This window comes from Mytilus trossulus, chromosome 10 (genome assembly GCF_036588685.1).
Source record: "Mytilus trossulus isolate FHL-02 chromosome 10, PNRI_Mtr1.1.1.hap1, whole genome shotgun sequence".
Classification (NCBI taxonomy): domain Eukaryota; kingdom Metazoa; phylum Mollusca; class Bivalvia; order Mytilida; family Mytilidae; genus Mytilus; species Mytilus trossulus.
Window position 1 is genome coordinate 72,972,653 of NC_086382.1, and position 20,292 is coordinate 72,992,944.

At 32.3% G+C, this 20,292-nt stretch overlaps 2 protein-coding genes across 5 annotated transcripts in view; both read left to right on the plus strand.

The window, feature by feature from the left end:
* The window catches only part of LOC134688515 (death-associated inhibitor of apoptosis 1-like), an 83,973-nt gene extending 69,728 nt beyond the window's left edge, over positions 1–14,245 (plus strand). For 3 of the 4 annotated variants that reach the window (XM_063549293.1, XM_063549292.1, XM_063549296.1), the window contains 3 exons: positions 1,670–1,833; positions 2,010–2,253; positions 9,951–14,245. In XM_063549293.1, coding sequence (XP_063405363.1) covers positions 1,670–1,833; positions 2,010–2,253; positions 9,951–10,156 — 614 coding nt within the window. In that variant the 3' untranslated portion in view covers positions 10,157–14,245. The remainder of the gene's footprint in view (positions 1–1,669; positions 1,834–2,009; positions 2,254–9,950) is intronic. The other variant, XM_063549295.1, reaches the window with a different exon arrangement.
* A 342-nt stretch (positions 14,246–14,587) lies between these two features.
* On the plus strand, positions 14,588–20,008 carry LOC134688516 (putative nuclease HARBI1). The gene is made up of 4 exons (XM_063549297.1): positions 14,588–15,213; positions 18,509–18,621; positions 19,005–19,116; positions 19,623–20,008. Exons 1-4 carry the CDS (start codon positions 14,784–14,786, stop codon positions 20,006–20,008), a joined length of 1,041 nt encoding a protein of 346 aa, XP_063405367.1. The 5' UTR covers positions 14,588–14,783.
* Positions 20,009–20,292: the final 284 nt, after the last annotated feature.

Below are 20,292 nucleotides of genomic sequence, written 5' to 3' on the forward strand. Positions count from 1 at the left end.
AGAGAAATTTATGTATAACTGAAAAATTGTTACACCAGGGTTTTCGATATCACAAGCTAGTCAAAACATTTACTAAATTTTATCATCGGTATAAGGACATCATTCGTAAATATAGCTCAACATGCAGACTTCTTATACGTTTAGGTATTTCAAATCCAATTCTTTATGGAAATATTCTTTATAAAGCACAAAAATGTCAGTATTCATCACAGAAACTAACAAAACCTTTAAATAGACTTATTAAGAAGGGATAGAGTTACGATATTGTTGTCAGGTCATTAAAGATTGCATATTTTGGCGTTAATATTGATTGACTTATAGGGTCTTTGCATCGGAACTAAACACATTTATTCACAAACCAGTTGTTGGCATGACACGGGTTATGTTCTTCTCATATATGTAATGATGGTATGATACTAAACCCCTAACGGGAAGGATTGTGCCTGATATTCATATGATGAAATCATAATCTTTCAATCAGTTTAATTGAAGTATGAAGCTGGTATGTCAGTTAACTGCTAGTAGTCTGCTGTTATTTATGTATTATTGTCATTTTCTTTATTTTCTTTGGTTACATCTTCTGACATCAGACTCGGACTTCACTTGAATTGAATTTTAAATGTACGTATTGTTATGCGTTTACTTTTCTACATTAGCTAGAGGTATAGGGGGAGGGTTGAGATCTTATAAACATGTTTATCCCCGCCGCATTTTTGCGCCTGTCCCAAGACAGGAGCCTCTGGTCTTTGTTAGTCTTGTATTATTTTAATTTTAATTTTTTGTGTACAATTTGGAAATTAGTAGGGCGTTCATTATCACTGAACTAGTATATATTTCTTTAGGGGCCAGATGAAGGTCGCCTCCGGTCGCGGGAATTGCTCGTTACATTGAAGACCTGTTGGTGGCCTTCTGCTGTTGTTTTTTCTATGGTCGGGTTGTTGTCTCTTTGATACATTCCCCATTTCTATTCTCAATTTTATATTATATATTAAATGCTTTATAATAGCAACTGCTTTAAAAGTAGTTCATTTGGAATACAATAGATTCTATGAAAAATCACAGTAATATATAATAAGAAGATGCAGTAAGATTTCCAATGAGACAACTATTCACCTGAGATCAAATGACGTACCTGTTAGGTCGGTATAGAGCATACAGCAATAAGTAAAACCCAAACATCTCAGCAAGCAATGAAAAGCAACTCAACAGAAAAAAACCAATGACCTGACTTTTGTTCTAAACAATTATCGAAAAACAAATATACAGTAATAAACGAAGTCACTGCATAACACATCCTTGATTTAGGACAGGAACATACAGAATATGGATGTGTTAAATATGTTTGCGAACTCTCAACACTCTCATCGCCTTGAAATGGGCAGTGGTTTAGCAACACAACAAAGAAGAACAATATGAAAAACTTAATTGAAAAGGACTTGACTCATTGTATCGATACAAAGCAAAATAATGAAGTCAAATATAATTCGGTTGTCAATATTCAACTTCATACAACTTATTATCTGCTAGCAATGCTATCAAAAACGCCGATTACTCGCCTAGTCGTGTCAAAAAATAAAGTCGTACACAGTTTAAATATACTTGTACTAAACAAATAACAAATGTTTTTTGGAATTTATATCATTTTGTTCAATATTCGTATTTTTTTCAGGCTATAACGACAATTGCACCAGTGGATTACGTATACGCAATTGGGATGAAAGTGATGATCCCTGTGTAGAACATCTAAGATGGTTTTCAAATAGTTCATTTGATAGACAAAACAGAGGTCAGAGATGGTTTGAGACTATTGGAAAAAAGAAACAAAAAGAAATGGTAAGATCGTATAGTTGGGTGCCTAACGTCAGTTAAGGGTTTCAGGTAAACGACTCTAAATTAACAAAATAACACACGGCCAAATTTATTTATTTAACTATCCAATAATGAATTTTGGACACAATAAGTTCATTAGAAAACAAAAGATAATTAGAAGTGTTTTATCTCTTCTACAGCCACCAAAGGAAGTGCACAGTGCGACTAGTCAACCTCCAGTTGACAGAGACCATTCTGTATTAGAGGGAGAACAGAGCACACCTGCACACAGAGACATGGCTGAGGACTTGGGTATTACAATAGACAGACCAAGATATCCAGCTTATTCTAATCTGAGTGTTAGGATCAGTACATTCCAGGGTTGGCCCGGATATTTAGATCAGGCACCTAGGGATACAGCACTGGCCGGATTCTTCTATGCAGGTTTGTTTATAAGCTTCCTCAATAAGCACTACTGAAGTTCACTTCACCATAACCTCGAGTTGTTACCTCATCATATCGAGGAGCGTTTAGAACAGTAATTTTGTAATAGTTTGGTAAAGTTAGACATGACTTGATTTGACACAGATAATGTCTCAGTATGGAAAACTTAAACAGTTGTGATTCGTTTCTTGTGCATGAAGAAAGAAGAGATGTTTACTGTATGTTACATTATTATATAAACATGCCGTTAAGTAGTCCAAAATTAGCTGCATTTGCGAATAATTAAAGATAACTGAACATCCAATGACATGGTGTCATGGTTTAGTTCATGTGTTCGATATGATTCAGTTCTGTGATTCATGTAGTGTATGATGGAAAAGTATCAAACAAAATGGCTTGAAACTTAATGCAAAAAGTCCCATGGCTTTATCGTGTATACATATGAAGTTAAAGCAACTGTTTAAATCTGGAACGTCAAAATTACCTATGACCTTGAGCTCAATTTAAAGGTCAGAAACCAAAGACCTAGAAAAAAAAGACACTAGGTCTTCATTATATATGGTGACCGAGGTAAATCACCATACATATAATTTTAAATATAAGAGAGGAGAAAACTACAAATTAAAGTTAGCATACCATTAATTTTTAACCACAATATATGTGTTACGACATGTCGGAATTTAAGAATATGACATTAATCTTTGACCTTGACCTATTAAATTTTTTTTACCAATGACCTCAAATTAAAAGACCCTGGGTGTCTATCACTTATGATTGATCGCTTTCTATTAATGTTGCGAAGAAGGTCTCATAACTAGAAAATCAGATCAAAACAAATAGGTCTTTCCACGGAAAAGTGGATAACATAATGAACAGATATCATACAACTAATGAAAAACTAGTAAACAAATTTTCGCTGATATCTTTTTTTCGCGTGTAAACAATTCTATTCAATATATTATCACAATCTCCAAATGGTTATGTTTTGTTCCCATACAAGAATCACATATAAGTGTTAAAATATATACATTTTGGCTCTCAATAATGACGACTTCAGTATGTATACTAAAGAAATTTATCCTGTTGAACTTACTTTAAATAAAGCTTATACTAACAATGACCACTACCCTTTCCTCGATCTTGATATCTATATCACTAACGGAAAGCTTAATACTAAAATGTATGATAAAAGAGATGATTTTTCATTTCCTAACGTTAATTATCCATTTTATGATGATAACGTTCCCTTGTCACCATCTTACGGTGTTTATATATCTCAATTTGTACGATTCGCTCGTGTATGTAACAATGTTTTAGATTTTAACGAGTGAAATTTATGTATTACTGAAAAATTATTACACCAGGGTTTTCGATATCACAAACTAGTCAAAACATTTACTAAATTTTATCATCGGTATAAGGACATCATTCGTAAATATAGCTCAACATGCAGACTTCTTATACGTTTAGGTATTTCACATCCAATTTTTTATGGAAATATTCTTTATAAAGCACAAAAATGTCAGTATTCATCACAGAAACTAACAAAACCTTTAAATAGACTTATTAAGAAGGGATAGAGTTACGATATTGTTGTCAGGTCATTAAAGATTGCATATTTTGGCGTTAATATTGATTGACTTATAGGGTCTTTGCATCGGAACTAAACACATTTATTCACAAACCAGTTGTTGGCATGACACGGGTTATGTTCTTCTCATATATGTAATGATGGTATGATACTAAACCCCTAACGGGAAGGATTGTGCCTGATATTCATATGATGAAATCATAATCTTTCAATCAGTTTAATTGAAGTATGAAGCTGGTATGTCAGTTAACTGCTAGTAGTCTGCTGTTATTTATGTATTATTGTCATTTTCTTTATTTTCTTTGGTTACATCTTCTGACATCAGACTCGGACTTCACTTGAATTGAATTTTAAATGTACGTATTGTTATGCGTTTACTTTTCTACATTAGCTAGAGGTATAGGGGGAGGGTTGAGATCTTATAAACATGTTTATCCCCGCCGCATTTTTGCGCCTGTCCCAAGACAGGAGCCTCTGGTCTTTGTTAGTCTTGTATTATTTTAATTTTAATTTTTTGTGTACAAGTTGGAAATTAGTATGGCGTTCATTATCACTGAACTAGTATATATTTCTTTAGGGGCCAGATGAAGGACGCCTCCGGTCGCGGGAATTGCTCGTTACATTGAAGACCTGTTGGTGGCCTTCTGCTGTTGTTTTTTCTATGGTCGGGTTGTTGTCTCTTTGACACATTCCCAATTTCCATTCTCAATTTTATATTATATATTAAATGCTTTTCAATAGCAACTGCTTTAAAAGTAGTTCATTTGGAATACAATAGATTCTATGAAAAATCACAGTAATATATAATAAGAAGATGCAGTAAGATTTCCAATGAGACAACTATTCACCTGAGATCAAATGACGTACCTGTTAGGTCGGTATAGAGCATACAGCAATAAGTAAAACCCAAACATCTCAGCAAGCAATGAAAAGCAACTCAACAGAAAAAAAACCAATGACCTGACTTTTGTTCTAAACAATTATCGAAAAACAAATATACAGTAATAAACGAAGTCACTGCATAACATACCCTTGATTTAGGACAGGAACATACAGAATATGGCGGCGTTAAATATGTTTGCGAACTCTCAACACTCTCATCGCCTTGAAATGGGCAGTGGTTTAGCAACACAACAAAGAAGAACAATATGAAAAACTTAATTGAAAAGGACTTGACTCATTATATCGATACAAAGCAAAATAATGAAGTCAAATATAATTCGGTTGTCAATTTTCAACTTCGTACATCTTATTATCTGCTAGCAATGCTATCAAAAACGCCGATTACTCGCCTAGTCGTGTCAAAAAATCAAGTCGTACACAGTTTAAATGTACTTGCACTAAACAAATAATAAATGTTTTTTTGGAATTTATATCATTTTGTTCATAATCACCACCTTGATATGATGAAACAGCACAACAAAAGAACAACATAAAGTTTGCGCATCTTATAATGTAAATGTTGGCAGGACTATGTAGTTTTTGGCAACTAAGCAATGCAAAATATAACTAGATTTTAATATTTAATATAAAATGAAATATATGATAAGACCCATTATTCGGACATGTTTTTTGCAAAATATTTCAGACTTAAATAGAATATGTTAAACAAGGGTCTTATCAAAAAGCTAAAAACAACAAAGAATCAATCGAACAAAAAATAATATTAAACATTTAAGGAATGACTGTAATATTGTTTTCTGTCTATGAAGAAATAACATGAAAAATGCGGTGCATACTAAATAACCGGCGGAGCGGGTTATTATTAAGTGTGCACCACATTGTTGATGTTATTTTGAATAAACAGAAAAAAATATTACTGTCATTTCTTATAATTTAATTATAATTTGATTTTAAACCAGATTAAATCATGAAAAAACGTCGGTGACGTCACGGTCACATGACAGAATTATGTCTATGAGATGATAAACAAAACGACGTCAGCAAATCATATATTCAATTATATCTTGTCGCAATATGTATTTCTGTGATAAATCTTTGACACATTTTTTCAAATTTGGATTTTTTTTTTTTTTAGTTTTTTAAAATGTACGTCCGACACACTTTTCTGGATTAACATTTCAAACTCGAAAGTAAAGAATGTATACATACCAACATACTTTCAGAGCCCTATGGCCGATAGTCATTTAAAACTTTAGCCAAATTAGCCAAATTCAACTGTAGGAGGACAACGTTGCCTTCAGACATTTTCATTGACTTGAGTCTAAGATAAGACTCATTTTTGTAGCTTTTGTATTTTTGCACTAAATGCAGAAGTTTTGTAGCCCCAAATCAAAGATACACAATTAAAATATATAAAAACTGATACATGACAGAGGTGTCACGAATTGGTTGACTGATACGAAATGTATAGGTTTCTCAACTGTCCAACGACGTGTTTTCACGGTCTTAATTCTTAGATACCAGATTTTGTCATCTGACTTAATTTTTACGGAAGGCGAAATTTTGACTGAGTGCGAATTCCCTTTGCAGCTGATACACATTGAAAGTATTCCAATCGGCATTGCAAAAGGTCATGTTTCTTTGACTGTTAAGACTGTTAATGACATCTTCACACTAAATCTTTTAGTATTTTTCTGTTTATTTATTGATTTGTTTGTCTCAGATATATATAATGTTTAATTAGTTGGTGTTTGCTTTGAAATAGCTGTCAGTAACTGAGTTCTTTCAGAAATTTACTTAATTTTATGTTTTGTTGTGGTATGTATAGATACGCTTTGCATCCGGTCTATGTTTAATGCTTTGATTTGATCTGATGAGTTCAGCCCTTTTCAAATGATTTTTATAGTTTGTTCTTATATATACCACTGTGCCAGGTCAACGAGTTTAACCCGGCCACATTATGTATGTGCCTTTTCTAAGATACAAGCCTGTAATTCAATGTTTTTTGTTGGTTTATGTCTGCATTTTAGTTTTCAACAAATCATTTGATTCAAATTATGCAGTTTTATATTTTCATAATAATCTTTTATTATGATCGACAATGAAGTATGGAATTCTCTCATTCTTGAAGGTCGTTTAGAAGTCTATTATTGCTTGTATCCACTTCATTTGAACTTGTTGGATAGTTGCCGTATTGACAATCAAATCTCAAGTACATCTCCTTATTATTATGTAGCGTGAGACGTTGGAGATAAATAAATAGCTTCAATGATCTTAGGTCAAAAAAAATATGCATATTGTTCGGGTTATTGTCTCTTTGACACATTCCCCATTTACATTCTCAATTTTATATTGGCTGAATTGCGATGTCGACGGTCTTATCAGTTTATTTTTGATCGTTTATTTTTCTTCTTTATTTGTGTTATGTTAACTATTTTTGGTCAGAAGTTGTACTCTTAATCAAAACCAGATTCTATTCATACTCGTGGTAGAGTTGCTTAAATGGTTGTTTTACGTTGGTTGAACGACGACCGTATGCATAAAATTTAGCATCCATACTGGTCTTGCACTGGAGAGTCAGACATTAGTTAACTAAATTTAAGAAATGACTGTAATATTTTTTTAATTCTATGAAGAAATAACATTAAAAATGCGATGCACACTGAATTTAAAGTGTGCACCCCCTTTTAATATTATTTATAATAGACCGAAAAAATATTACAATCATATATTATAATTTAATTCTAAATTTCATTTTAACGGATTTATCGTAAAAATACGTTCATGACGTCAAAATCACATGACAAAGATATGTCTTTGAGCCAATCAGAAGACGTGTTGCATCCAAAATTGAAATATTTATAAATACCTGACATGTATATGCAGATAAAATCTCAAAACAGTATTGGAAAAAAGTAAAATCACAAAAATACTGAACTTAGAGGAAAATCCATTCGGAAAATCCATAATAATATGGCAAAATCAAATAACAAAACGGTTGATTCTATTTTCCACTGTTTCGGATGATTGATAAAACTAATATTATCCATGTGCTCCTACAGTATCACTATAAAGTCAGATCAAGTTTAAGAAACATTTATCACTCACACACTCTTGAAATTATTTGGCAGAGCAAACGAATTAGTCATCTGATGTTCAATCCCTTACGAAGAATATTACCAGTTCTCTTTCAAAGTACATAATGATATCAGGTAGCAGTTCATTAGTACAATGGAAATGTTCATAATTTACAGATACGTAAAAGTAATGGAATTTTACAGAAAACAAAACATAACGGACTTTGGGAAAAAAAGAGAGGGCTTAAAAAATTGTCCTGTCTCCAAGTATCCTTTGATACATTTTCTGAAATTAGCCATACATAAAATCTTTCACAAAAAATCATCCTAAAACAGTTAACATATTTTCAACCCAGCTCTAAATGACCGCGTTAAATCAGTGTATGAAAAGTGTAAATCCAGTTAGTTCATTTTCACTGTCGCATGCGAGTATGTCTATTGTAGAATGAATAATGATAGGTAAAACTGCTTTTGTTTACTTTTTGAAAAGACAAATTAATTGATTTGAATGTATAGTTTGACAAATTTTCATTATAATACAACCTGTCAATATATTATAACCGAATAAATTTAACAAAAACGTGTATTTAAAGCAGCTGAATCTATAATATTAATTACTGAATGTGATTTATTTTAACCATAAATGCTTATGTGGAATATTTGCCAGGCTTGTTTTGTTCATCACGATTTCCTTGATAGAGGGTTACTGCTCACTATGAGGCTTTTAAATCAAGAGTTCAAAATGGTGAAGTTGAAATCATCCCTTCCTAAATTACAATAACGCCAGCACGAGTTGATCGACCGTTATTGAATAACCATTTTACAAATAATATCGTATCGGATTATGTCGTACCCTTCAATTTTCACGAATGTAACCTACCGAATTATACTATTTACTGGTTTTGTAATAACATGAGCAACACGACAGGTGTAACATATGGAGCAGGATCTGCTTACCCTTTCCGGAGTACCTGATATCACCTCCAGTTTTTGGTGGGGTTCGTGTTGCTTAGTCTTTAATTTTCTATGTTGTGTCTTGTTTACTATTATTTGTCTGTTTCTGTTTTTCGTTTTGAGCCGTGGTGTTGTCAGTTTATTTTCGATCTGTAAGTTTGCCTGTCCCTCGTGTATCTTTCGCCTCTCTTTTGAAAGTCCGATGGTTTTTTTTTAATGTTGTTTACATGATAATCGACATGCATCAGCTGACAATAATCTTTTTTAATGACTTGATATTAAAGATATTTACAATTTGAATTGCAGGCTAGTCGTACATTTTGTTAGCAATCATTTGCAACTACTAAACCTATTTGCCATTTTTAATATTCCACATTGAAGAAAAATAATTACTAGTCATCCAAGCGTCAATTGTAAGGCGTTATGACTTTCTATGATGGAAATTAATTGATTTCTATGAAAGTGCATCTCATGGACAATAGAAATGAATCGCTCTCCACTTAAAATGAAAGTCTAGTATCATATTTCGACATAAACATAAATCGCATAAAGAAAACAGCATAGTAGAATTTGACCGAATATCCACAAGCTGAATAACAAAAAAAGTTTAAAGTTATACAACATTCACAATAATGTTAAAAGGTAGAGTTTTTTCTGCAAATGCACCTTAACTGCTGCTGTTTAATTTCTTGCACGCTCTATTCATGAACTATTCTTAATATTTATCTATGTATGTATCATTTAAAAACCTGTACGACTGTAGCCGTGATAAAAACCAGTCTGCTTTTCATACAAATATCATGCATTTATAAAAACAGTACGTATTATATATTATTTCTTATTTTATTCAAAAATCATGAATTTTTCGTCCGTTTATAGATCTTTCTACATAACAAATTTATTGTGGATACAGCTAAGTTATGTAGAATTACCTTCTGATCTAGCGTTAGAACATCCTCAGAAGCTCACTCCCAATCTCAGATGTTATGTATACATATATGTATCAGTAAAACACTTTTTCATTTCTTACATATTGTCCATGGTTTCTAGTTTGTTGAATTAAACCCATTTACTATTTGAACAGTTGTCATTTCTAACAAGAAAGGGACTAACATTATGTGCACTTTTTTATTTTTTTTATTCATTCTGCTTTGACTTCTTTTTTTTTCAAGTAGCAGAAGGACTGCACGACGAAAACAACCAGATGGAAAGATCCTGCAGCAGTTGCTTTATTTGCAGAAAGAAGAAAAAATCTATCATTTTCAAGCCATGTGGTCATATTTTATGCTGCAAAGACTGTGCATTTCAGCATTCTTTTAAAAAATGTATGCAATGTGGAAAGAAAATTCAAAAATTCAAAAATGTCTTTCTTCCTTGAGTTAGTTACATGATTTCCGACAGGGTTCCTCGCAATGTAAGACAGCACACACAACGTCTTCTTTTCGTCTTTAGACAGTTTTATATATAAATCATAACACTACATCTACAGTAGTAAAAGTAAATGGATCAATAAAAGACTTTTGTATATAACAGGAACTATTTTATAGAGACCCCTGACTTGAAGTAATTACTACTCTATGACCTTAGCATTATATTATGAAGTGTTTCTATGGGTATATTTGTTAACATTGTGATATGATTTGTTTTCCTTTGATGTTTTAATTAAATAATATGGTTATAAAGTGTGTTAAGAACCATCGTCTATTATCTGCAATGTCATAGTTATGTTCTAATTCACGTGTTCAAAAGATCATAAAGTATTTATGTGCACATCGCAACTTAAATTCTGCAACCTACTTCCAACCCAAACTGTATACAATTTATTCTTGGTATTAAGTAAGAAACACATTTCTGATTGACCATGTCATTGTATTAAACATCAAACAAGATATTACTGTCCACAAAATCATTTGAATCACACAGAATAACTTAAAATAAACAAATATCATAATATCATAATATAACACAAAGTACACGTAAAAATGATTTCTGAATTACATAACAATTCTACACTACGGTAAATATGTTTACATTGAGTAATCACCGTCGTCACCGCCTAACCTCTATAACTGATCCTTTTCTTATATACTACCCGCATAATTCAAACCGATTGTTTGCAATAGGTACGACGCGTAAAACACATAAATATATGTATATATTCTAATTCACTTGTTCAAACGAACTTAAAGTATTTATGTGTACATCGCTACTTAATTTCTGCAACCTACTTCAAACCCAAACTGTATACTATATTGTTCTTAGTATAAAATAAGAAACACATTTCTGATTTTGTTCAGCACGGTGACCATGTTGATGCACAAAGAAAGCAGTGGTTATAAACCAAGATTTTTTTGTAACAGATTAACGCTTTTTCATATCTTCAGACACATATTCATCCTTTGACAAGTCTGATTTCCAGCGGCCTTGTATCTTAAAAAGTCTATCTGATATATCGTTTTTAGCTACCATGGTAGCCTCGCCTGAAAAAAAGCTTATACGCCGAACTCTTTTTTGGATTATCCGATACTATGAAGAGCCCCTGTTATCCCTTATCCTGCTCATGTAAATGATAATTTCTCATTCTTAGAGAGTAAGGATTTTCTACAAAAAAGGTTAATGACAGAAAAATGTACATATCAGAATTCATCTTTATTTTAGCATCCGCCTAATAGGACTTTTATTTCTTTACAGGACACAGAAGACTATCTAATTTACCAATATAAGCATTCTTCCTTTTTTCTATAACAATCAGTTTTACTCTTTTCTATTAAAATATCTGCATATTCGACAGTAAAAGAAATATGTTTGGCCTTAATATTACATAGTTCATTATATCTGAAAAACAACACATATACACAGTAAACGAATATCTTTAAGTGATCTCAACTTCTTGTTAAAGAATTTATATTTTTTTTTTCAAAATATCTGGTTCCACTGGTGTCTTTTCCTGAATCGGTCTAGATAACTTAGATGCATCTAGTATACTTCTTCCAAAATCTGAATCATAAGGATTCTTTACGCCTGCAATATGATGTACCTACTTAATAATGTAAAATGCGGCATCAACGACACTGCAATGCCTACTGGTATCTATTATGATTATCTAATAGAGGTTGCAAATATAGGCTGACATGTAATTCATTACACGGAAGTATCGAAGTTATCTCGGAATATTTTAGTGTTCATAGTACAAATCTTTGTAATACAGTAGAAATCCAACGGAATTATTTGTAATGTATTTTTTAAGCAACTTTCACTTGATCTCACTTCTTCGAATTTAACTTTGTTTACTAGCACCGTTTTCTTTACATGTCTCAACTCTAGTTCAAGTCCATGTTTACCTTTTGTGCTGATTGCTACGGTCAGCGAGTTCACAACGTGCGGTCTGTTCGATACATCTTAACCTAACCCGCCTTTGAGCAAATCTAAAAAAGCTTCATGTACATAAATTGTATTTTTAAAGCAGACTTATAATTTTTTTTAAATACAGAAGTAGGTTCCTGTAAAAAAGGAAATTTATAACTTTCTTTGATTATATTATAAACAAAATTTGTTGTACAAATCTTAACCCAAAAATGTAAAGACGTTTTAATCTGCCCTTCACAGTTACATCTTTTTCACATTCAAAGTAAGTGTCAATATCAAATTGTTCATGTACCTTAAACATTTCTTGACTGTTTTCTTTAAGAAGGAGGTGCTCTGGATAGTCTATTCTTGCGTTGTCTGTGACATTTTATCGCCAAATGTTAGTAGAATCCACACTTATAACAGACATTGGAAGGTTTTACTGTACTCTGCAGGCATTGATCTCCACAGACAGATGTCCCTTCACAAAAGGGCTGAAGTTACAAACCATTAACACCAGAATTTCCACCACTGTGCGCCTGTTGATATGACGAACTAGCCGCTTCTGTGGGTCTTTTTTTACTATGCTGTTGTTTTCCGTCTTATCTGCCTTGATTTTTTTGACTGTCCTGCTATTCGCGGCCGTAATGTGTTTCTCATCTTCCGAATCACTCGCTAGCTCATCAGATAAGCATTCACTGACAGTCTACCAACCCCTTTGGACTTATCCGCGATCCTTATATGTTTATTCCGTTTATTCAGCAGCTCTTTATAATCTTTTAAGTACGAAATGGCTTTATTCGGACTCTTTCTTCTCGATGCACGATAAAGCGGAATCTAAATTGTCCAACACATCTCCGTTAAGGTCTAAATAGACCTTGTTGTCTTTGAATTTATAGGTGGTTTCTAACTTATTTTCCTTTTTCGCTAAACTATTGGTCGAATAGTTCAAATTCTTCTCGAGACCGGTTACTTTGTTATTCATGTAGGTCTTAATTAGCGACGACAAAAAACAGCGTTAGAAACATCTTCTCCCTATGTATGTTCAATCGTATCTTTATCCATGTCTTCATTATGATTATTTTCGTTGTCGGACATTATGTTTACACTGTATTAATCGACGTAGTCACCGCCTAACCTCGATAACTGAAAAAAAAACTTTCTCATATACTACTCTCGAAATTCCAACCGGTTCTTATAATAGGTACTACGCGACTAAAATTACTACGCATAAAGCACATAAATATATTTATCATACTGTAATATCTAACACAAAATCCAACACGAATCTAAGAGGAAAGTATGCGAAGCATAGCAATGATAACACGTGTCCAATTTCATATAATTCCACGACTGAGGATCTACCATAAATTCTAAAATATATCTGCCTTTAATTTGTTTGGAAAGAAAGATAATTTATTTGTATTATTTTTGTTGTCTTTAGTGTTTGGAATATAATCCTTATAATTGAGTTCTGTCGCCTCTCAAGAAATTGTATAAATACAATTTACCTCTTTATGTTCCATTCATAAAGTTACATAGTTTACCCCTCTCCCACCAGTTATAAAAATACTGGATTCGCATCTATTTATTTCAAAACTACATGTGTGCCAACATTGTAAGTCAAATGCAGAACTGACTTGCATAAGCCACCATCTCATGTAACGTTGCCAGTGATTGATATTAGTTCAAAGGGTCAACAACATTATTTTTATTTACAAATTATATATACCAACTACTAGATTTTTTAGTTCAAATATATCTAATCGTAAAAACCATGGAATATATAGTACTTATCCTCACCATCATTAATAACATATATATTATATTGTGACATGCTTTTGTATGCTTTTTACTTATAACCACATACGTATGTTTAAATAATTGAGTGTGCTTGTATGATTTTTACAAAAGTAAACATTCCTTGTCAAGTGTATCTAATCCTGTATCTAAGACATATTTTAGTTGCAAATATATATTGTGCTGCCAAAAATATAGTTTTCTGTGTGTTTTGGTTTACCTTTGTTTCTGTCATTTTTTCCCTTTGTTCCACTTTTTATCTAAAATACAAGTCCACTTTTTTCTAAATGCTTTGAAAACAATTGAAAAAGTAGAATAAAGAAACGTGAATTTCAGAATTATTATTACTAACAAGTACTCACTAGTTTTATGATATTAAACACTACTTGTATGATTTGGTGTTTCTTTAATTACATCCCAGCCCTTTGTTCTGAGCCGTAACACCCCTACCAGATCACCCCAGTTTGAGTTTCTTTGTTATGCATGCTTTCCTTTGTTCTGTTACATTTTGACGGGAATGTCAAATCCACTTCAAAACTTATAATTAATTATACGGAAAAGACTATCTATCAAAATTCACGAAAAAAAATCCAGTGTATATGCTGGATATAAGCCCTAAGCCGGGAATGTCACAGTATATACCCTGTCTGAGACCTGGCCCCGGCGCCATAAAACTATTTGAGTACAGTTTTTTTACTCAGCCTGAGAATTTTCTCAATTTTTTTATTCTCAGCAAAATACCCCGCCATAAAAAAATTCTCAGGTTTTTTTTACTCAAAAGTTAAGAATATTCTTAAATATTTGAGAACAGCCAAAGCCATACTTAAGTCAAAAATTAAGACTTAAGTATTATATAAACAATGGCCGCTGTCCATGTACGCCGCATGAGAGTTCGCAATCGCAGACAGAGAAACCTGCCTAGGCCGAGGGTTTTCAGAGACAGGCTCAATCCACTTGAGTTTATGGATGACAATGAGTTATTTGACAGATATAGGTTTCGTCGACCGACCATCACTTATATATTAAATGGAATTCACCATTTTCTCGAGCGTCAAACTAGGAGGAATTTTGCCCTATCTCCCGTTACTCAGTTATTGTTGTTTCTAAGATTTGTGGCAACAGGCACTCACTTGAGTTTAGTGGGGGATAGTTTAAATGTATCTGAATCAGCAACTGGGAGGGCCTGCAGAGACGTTTGTCAGGCAATTATAACAGTATTTCAGCATGTCATTTCTTTTCCCGTTGGTGAGAAGGCTATCCAAGTTATGGAAGGGTTTAGAAGAATTGCTGGTAAGAAGCTGCTATCTATTCAGTTTCCGCTTGCATCTTATTCATCATTCCCATAGCAAGTTTCAGAGTAATCGGACTTTTTTAGTGTTTCATAAACACGTCTAAACCGGTTTACGCTCATAACCACTATGACTAGTTTTGGGGCTCTCTTTGAGGGCAATTTTAATATGTTCATACCAACTTAATTGTTGGTTATTTTTCATTAAAAGACATTATGCCAGTTTTTCGGACCTTCTTTGCCTTCCCGGCTTTTAATAGTTTGAACATGTAAATTGTAAACATTTGTTGTACGTACCTAATTATACAGATTTTCTTGACAGTAGGCTAACAACGAAAATGATGAAAATAGTGACCGTAAGATTACCAAATAAAATTGCATTATGTAGTTAAAAAGATACTATAATGCACAGATATTTGGATAATTTGACAATCTGTTAGGAACTCTAAAGGAGCGTCTGCAAAATCTTAATAAAAACGACTTCGGACTTGCATCATCCGGATCAACATGGTTGCTTCGTACCTCGAATAGCACCGTCCCTTTTTGTGGAATGTTTTATGAAGTAAAATCCAAATCCCTTTATAGAATTTTCCGCCCTCTAAAAAAAGAAAATAAAGGGGTCGACAGGAAACAATTCTCAAAAGTTTTCTCGGAGTTCATCCCACTTTACAGATAGTTATTTTTTCGTTAGATAGAGGGCTATTGAAACTACCTGTATTTTCCAAATATCCATTTAAATACCGATAATTAAATATTCCACCAGGTGAATAAGAATTTTCACTAACATAATCTTAACTTTAATAAGCTATGTGAAAAATCTATCTAATAATTGAGGGGTTTAAATTACAAAAATCTCCATAGAAATGAGATGTACACGTGACTTATATGTCCTTATATTATAACATATTATTAACTTACCGTATGTGGCTTCTATTTAACTACTCGTACTACATCATAACTTTCACAATGAAATGCCATTTATAGCCGACTATGCAGTATTGACTCTGCTTATTGAAGTACATAGCAGTTGTTAATTTCTGTGTCATTTGTTCTCTTAATCTTTTTATATACATTGTAGTCAGGAAGCTAATGTTCAATGATCATTGTTTGTTAATGTGGTTCATAATTGTTTCCCGTTTTTATAAAGATTAGACGTTGATTTTCCTTTTTGAATGGTCTAAAACTAATCATTTTTGGGGCCCTTTGTAACTTGTTGTTCGATTTGAGCCAAAACTCATTGTTGAAGCCCATGCTTTTGACCTATAATGCTTTACTTTTCCACATGTGGATGTTGGACAGAGAGTTGTCTCATTTGCACTTATACCACATTTTTCTTTAACATTTATATAAGCAGATACTTTTTTAAGACGATGCCCCGGGAAAAACTATTTCTTTTTTTGTCTCATTATTTTACTCTTTGTGTAGGCAAGACAAAAATGAAATAGGGCTAAATTATGACTAAATTCCAGACACCAAAAAACGCATTCTATGCAACAACGTTTGTAACGTTCATTGTGATTGGATAACGTCACTTTTTTACATGGCATCATTTGACAATTGATACTATTGGACGTATGCGCAAGCACATACGACAGATTTTAACGTTGTTTTCTGTCAGTTTCATAAGAATGGAGATAACAATATTGTATTTTAAGCTCCGACAGAGTCAAATGTGTATTCTTTAATAGGGTATAGATACATATATTATTAATTTGTACATTTCAACAAATTTGATTCGTTTATGGAAAGTCAAATGTTAAACTATATTTTCGATGGTAGAGAGAAAACGGTGGATAGCAAAAAACACTTTGCACATCAAAAAGCACAAGGAGACAATATGATATCTATAAAATTCCAACATTGACGATTTTGATATAAATATGGTCTGAAATTATTAAGATCACAAATATAGCCTTTGTATGGGATATCGACCTGAAAAAGTATATTGACCTCAAACTTCGTCATCAATCAATATACTTCTTTAAGGTCAATATATCCTTTTATCATATGTTGAGTAGTAAATACACTAGTTTAGAAAATTTGATAAATAGCCTGCTGTTTAATCTATATCGTGCAACTTTGATGCGCACCCTTTATTACACCCCTACATTTTTCGGTGACCATGAATTTGACAGCTAGTGCCCCTTTAAAACAAGACAAAAGAGGAAATAAGGGAACCCAGTGAACAGTTCATATAATATAACTCTCCTATTGATATATATGATAAAGCATATAAAACCTGGCAAAATCTGTATCACATGCCATATCACCCTTGACAAATATCATACCTGGGGCTTACAGGCCCTTGGGGTGATATTGGTGTCTCGGGATGATATGACATATGATACAGATATGTTACCATGTATTATTTTCTATTTATCGCTATTTTGTGCATTTTTCCTTTAATTTTGTTTTGTGATAATTTTCATATCGTGCTTCTCGCTTGAGATGGAAAAATTATCGCTAGAAACTAAGGAGGCCATGTGGCTTTGCTAACGAAATTGAGATTGAAATTGACAACATCGTCATAGGTAAAATAGCAATAAACAGATCGTCATTGGTCGTCTCAACTTGATTGCTTTTCTCACTTTCGCTCTACCAGCTCATGCGAGAAAAGCAATCTCGTTGAGATAATCAACGATAATCTCTAAGTATTAATCTCATACAAAGGCTATATTTGCATAATATCCAAATCAATTTGCAATATATATTATTTAAGTTGTATTGCTTACCAACAAATAATTCTTAAAAGATTGGTGGAGAGGACTTCTTGTAGTTGAGATTGACTTTGGTTATTTTTAAATGGACAACATTGGCCGAACTTCTTTTCATAACAAATGTTAACAGGATGGCGGTGAAAATAACACAGAAGTTAATAAAATTCAATTCACTGCATGTTATTTGTTAAATAAAATAACTAAAACAAAGAGATTCGTTTGAATGATAAAAAAAATTGTAGTTTAATTTTTACAAGATTGCAGAATCGACGAATACATATTTTTGCGTAAATATACAACATATGTGGAATAGAGGTTATTAAAGTGTTAAGAAACATATTTTTCCTATTTCAAATCTTAAACAATTATAAGGATTAAACGTCTTTTTAAAGGAATTTATTGGTGTATAAACTGGATCAACTCACTCACAAACATATAAAGTCCTTTGGACTTAATTTGTTTGTGAGTTGATTGATTGAGTTTATACACCAGTGACGTCCTATAAATAGGCTTTAAATCCTGTGATAAAATATTATTATTATAGTGAGCAACTTTTAATGATTCTTTCTTATATTTGAAGGATTTCCAAATGTACTAGGATGTGTAGATGGAACGTTTGTGAAAATTATCAGCCCACATGAAAATGAAGCCGACTTTGTTAACAGAAAAGGAGTCCACGCTTTAAATGTTCAAGTAAGATAAACAATTATAATACAGAAAATAATCCTTCAAACAGTATAATAACTTTTTGTGCTGATATAATCATACTTTCATTCAATTACAATTTTGCATTGTACCCAAAAAATTGAATTGTCGGTTGTCAAATTTGGAATTAGTCTAAATGCAAAAACGTCAACTGTATTTTAAGGCAACAGTTATAACTATGCATTTATTTTTATATTTAAATAAGCGGATCTCCTGTGTGAAATTAAATACTACATTTTTAAAGGTAAACAATGTTAATTTCAATTCCGAAAAATTTGAATGTCATTCCAATCAGATTACATGATACATACTGTGTGACATTAAAAAATATGTTGCCTTAGTTTTAAACATACTGTTCTTTTTTTTTGAAGATGGTTTGTGATCCTAATTTTAGAGTCACTTCTTTATGTGCAAAATGGCCAGGATCAGTGCACGACAGCAGAATATTCAGAACAAGTGGACTATGTCAACAATTTGAAAATGGTAACTTAATTTAATTTTGTTTTCTTATTAGTAGAACTGAAGAAAAACTTCTTAATCTTCAAAACTTCAATTTTACATACTAACATATAGGATGCTCCAGCATTTACACATATTTCAGGCTTATGATGAACTTGCATGTATATTAACCATATATCTTACAATATAATAATGAGTCATTTAAATAGCCCACACAAGCTAGTAAACATATATACATATCTGGTCATTTGGTGTTGATATGCTTATTACAATTTCTTTTATAGTTTTGGCGAAAGAATGCAAATGATTTATTGTGCATATACTCAAATGCATCAATAGTGGGGAGATAATTGTGAAGTTTCTTCCCTTCGCGGAAAGTATTTTATTTGATTTTTTAATACAAATAAATTGGAAGGTGTAGTTTCTATAACTGTTTATGATACAAGCTTTAACTGTTTTAAACTGAATGTTGATTTATTTGATTATTTGAAATACAATGTGAATATTACATTAAAAAATTATTTAAACAGGAATTCACCAAGGACTGTTACTAGGTGACTCTGGGTATCCATGTACCAAATACTTGATGACCCCCTACCTTAGTCCAGCTGATAACTGCCAGGGAAATTTTAACAGAGCTCTTTGCAGGACACGGGTTCTAATTGAACAAACATTTGGGATACTAAAAAGGAGGTTCAATTGTTTACATGATGGTTTAAGAACAACACCAGAACAGTCTATTAAATATGTTACATCATGTGTTATTTTACACGATATTGGCATTGACCATAATGACATAATTATAAATAATAATATTGAGGAAATTGCTGTTGCAGATTGTACAGGTTGTATTAATATGAACCCAACCTTTGATGGCACTGCAAAAAGGAATGACATAGCAAGACAATTTTTTTAAGTAAACCTTGCATTTGTAAATATCTTACTAGATTTCCGAATTCACATTTTCTTCATTATTAAATTATAAATTTTGATTACACTGGAATATTATAACATAGAACTTTCCCAATTCATGTCCGACAGGTAAAATACATTTTTGGTATTTGAATTTATTATTTAGAATATGTTAAATAAATAAGGGATCTCTTACACAAAGATTTCATAAGCGATATGCAACATATCTTTAGTCACCAATGATCTGAAACTTGAATTAAATATGCTGTCAGAAATATACAGTTGCTT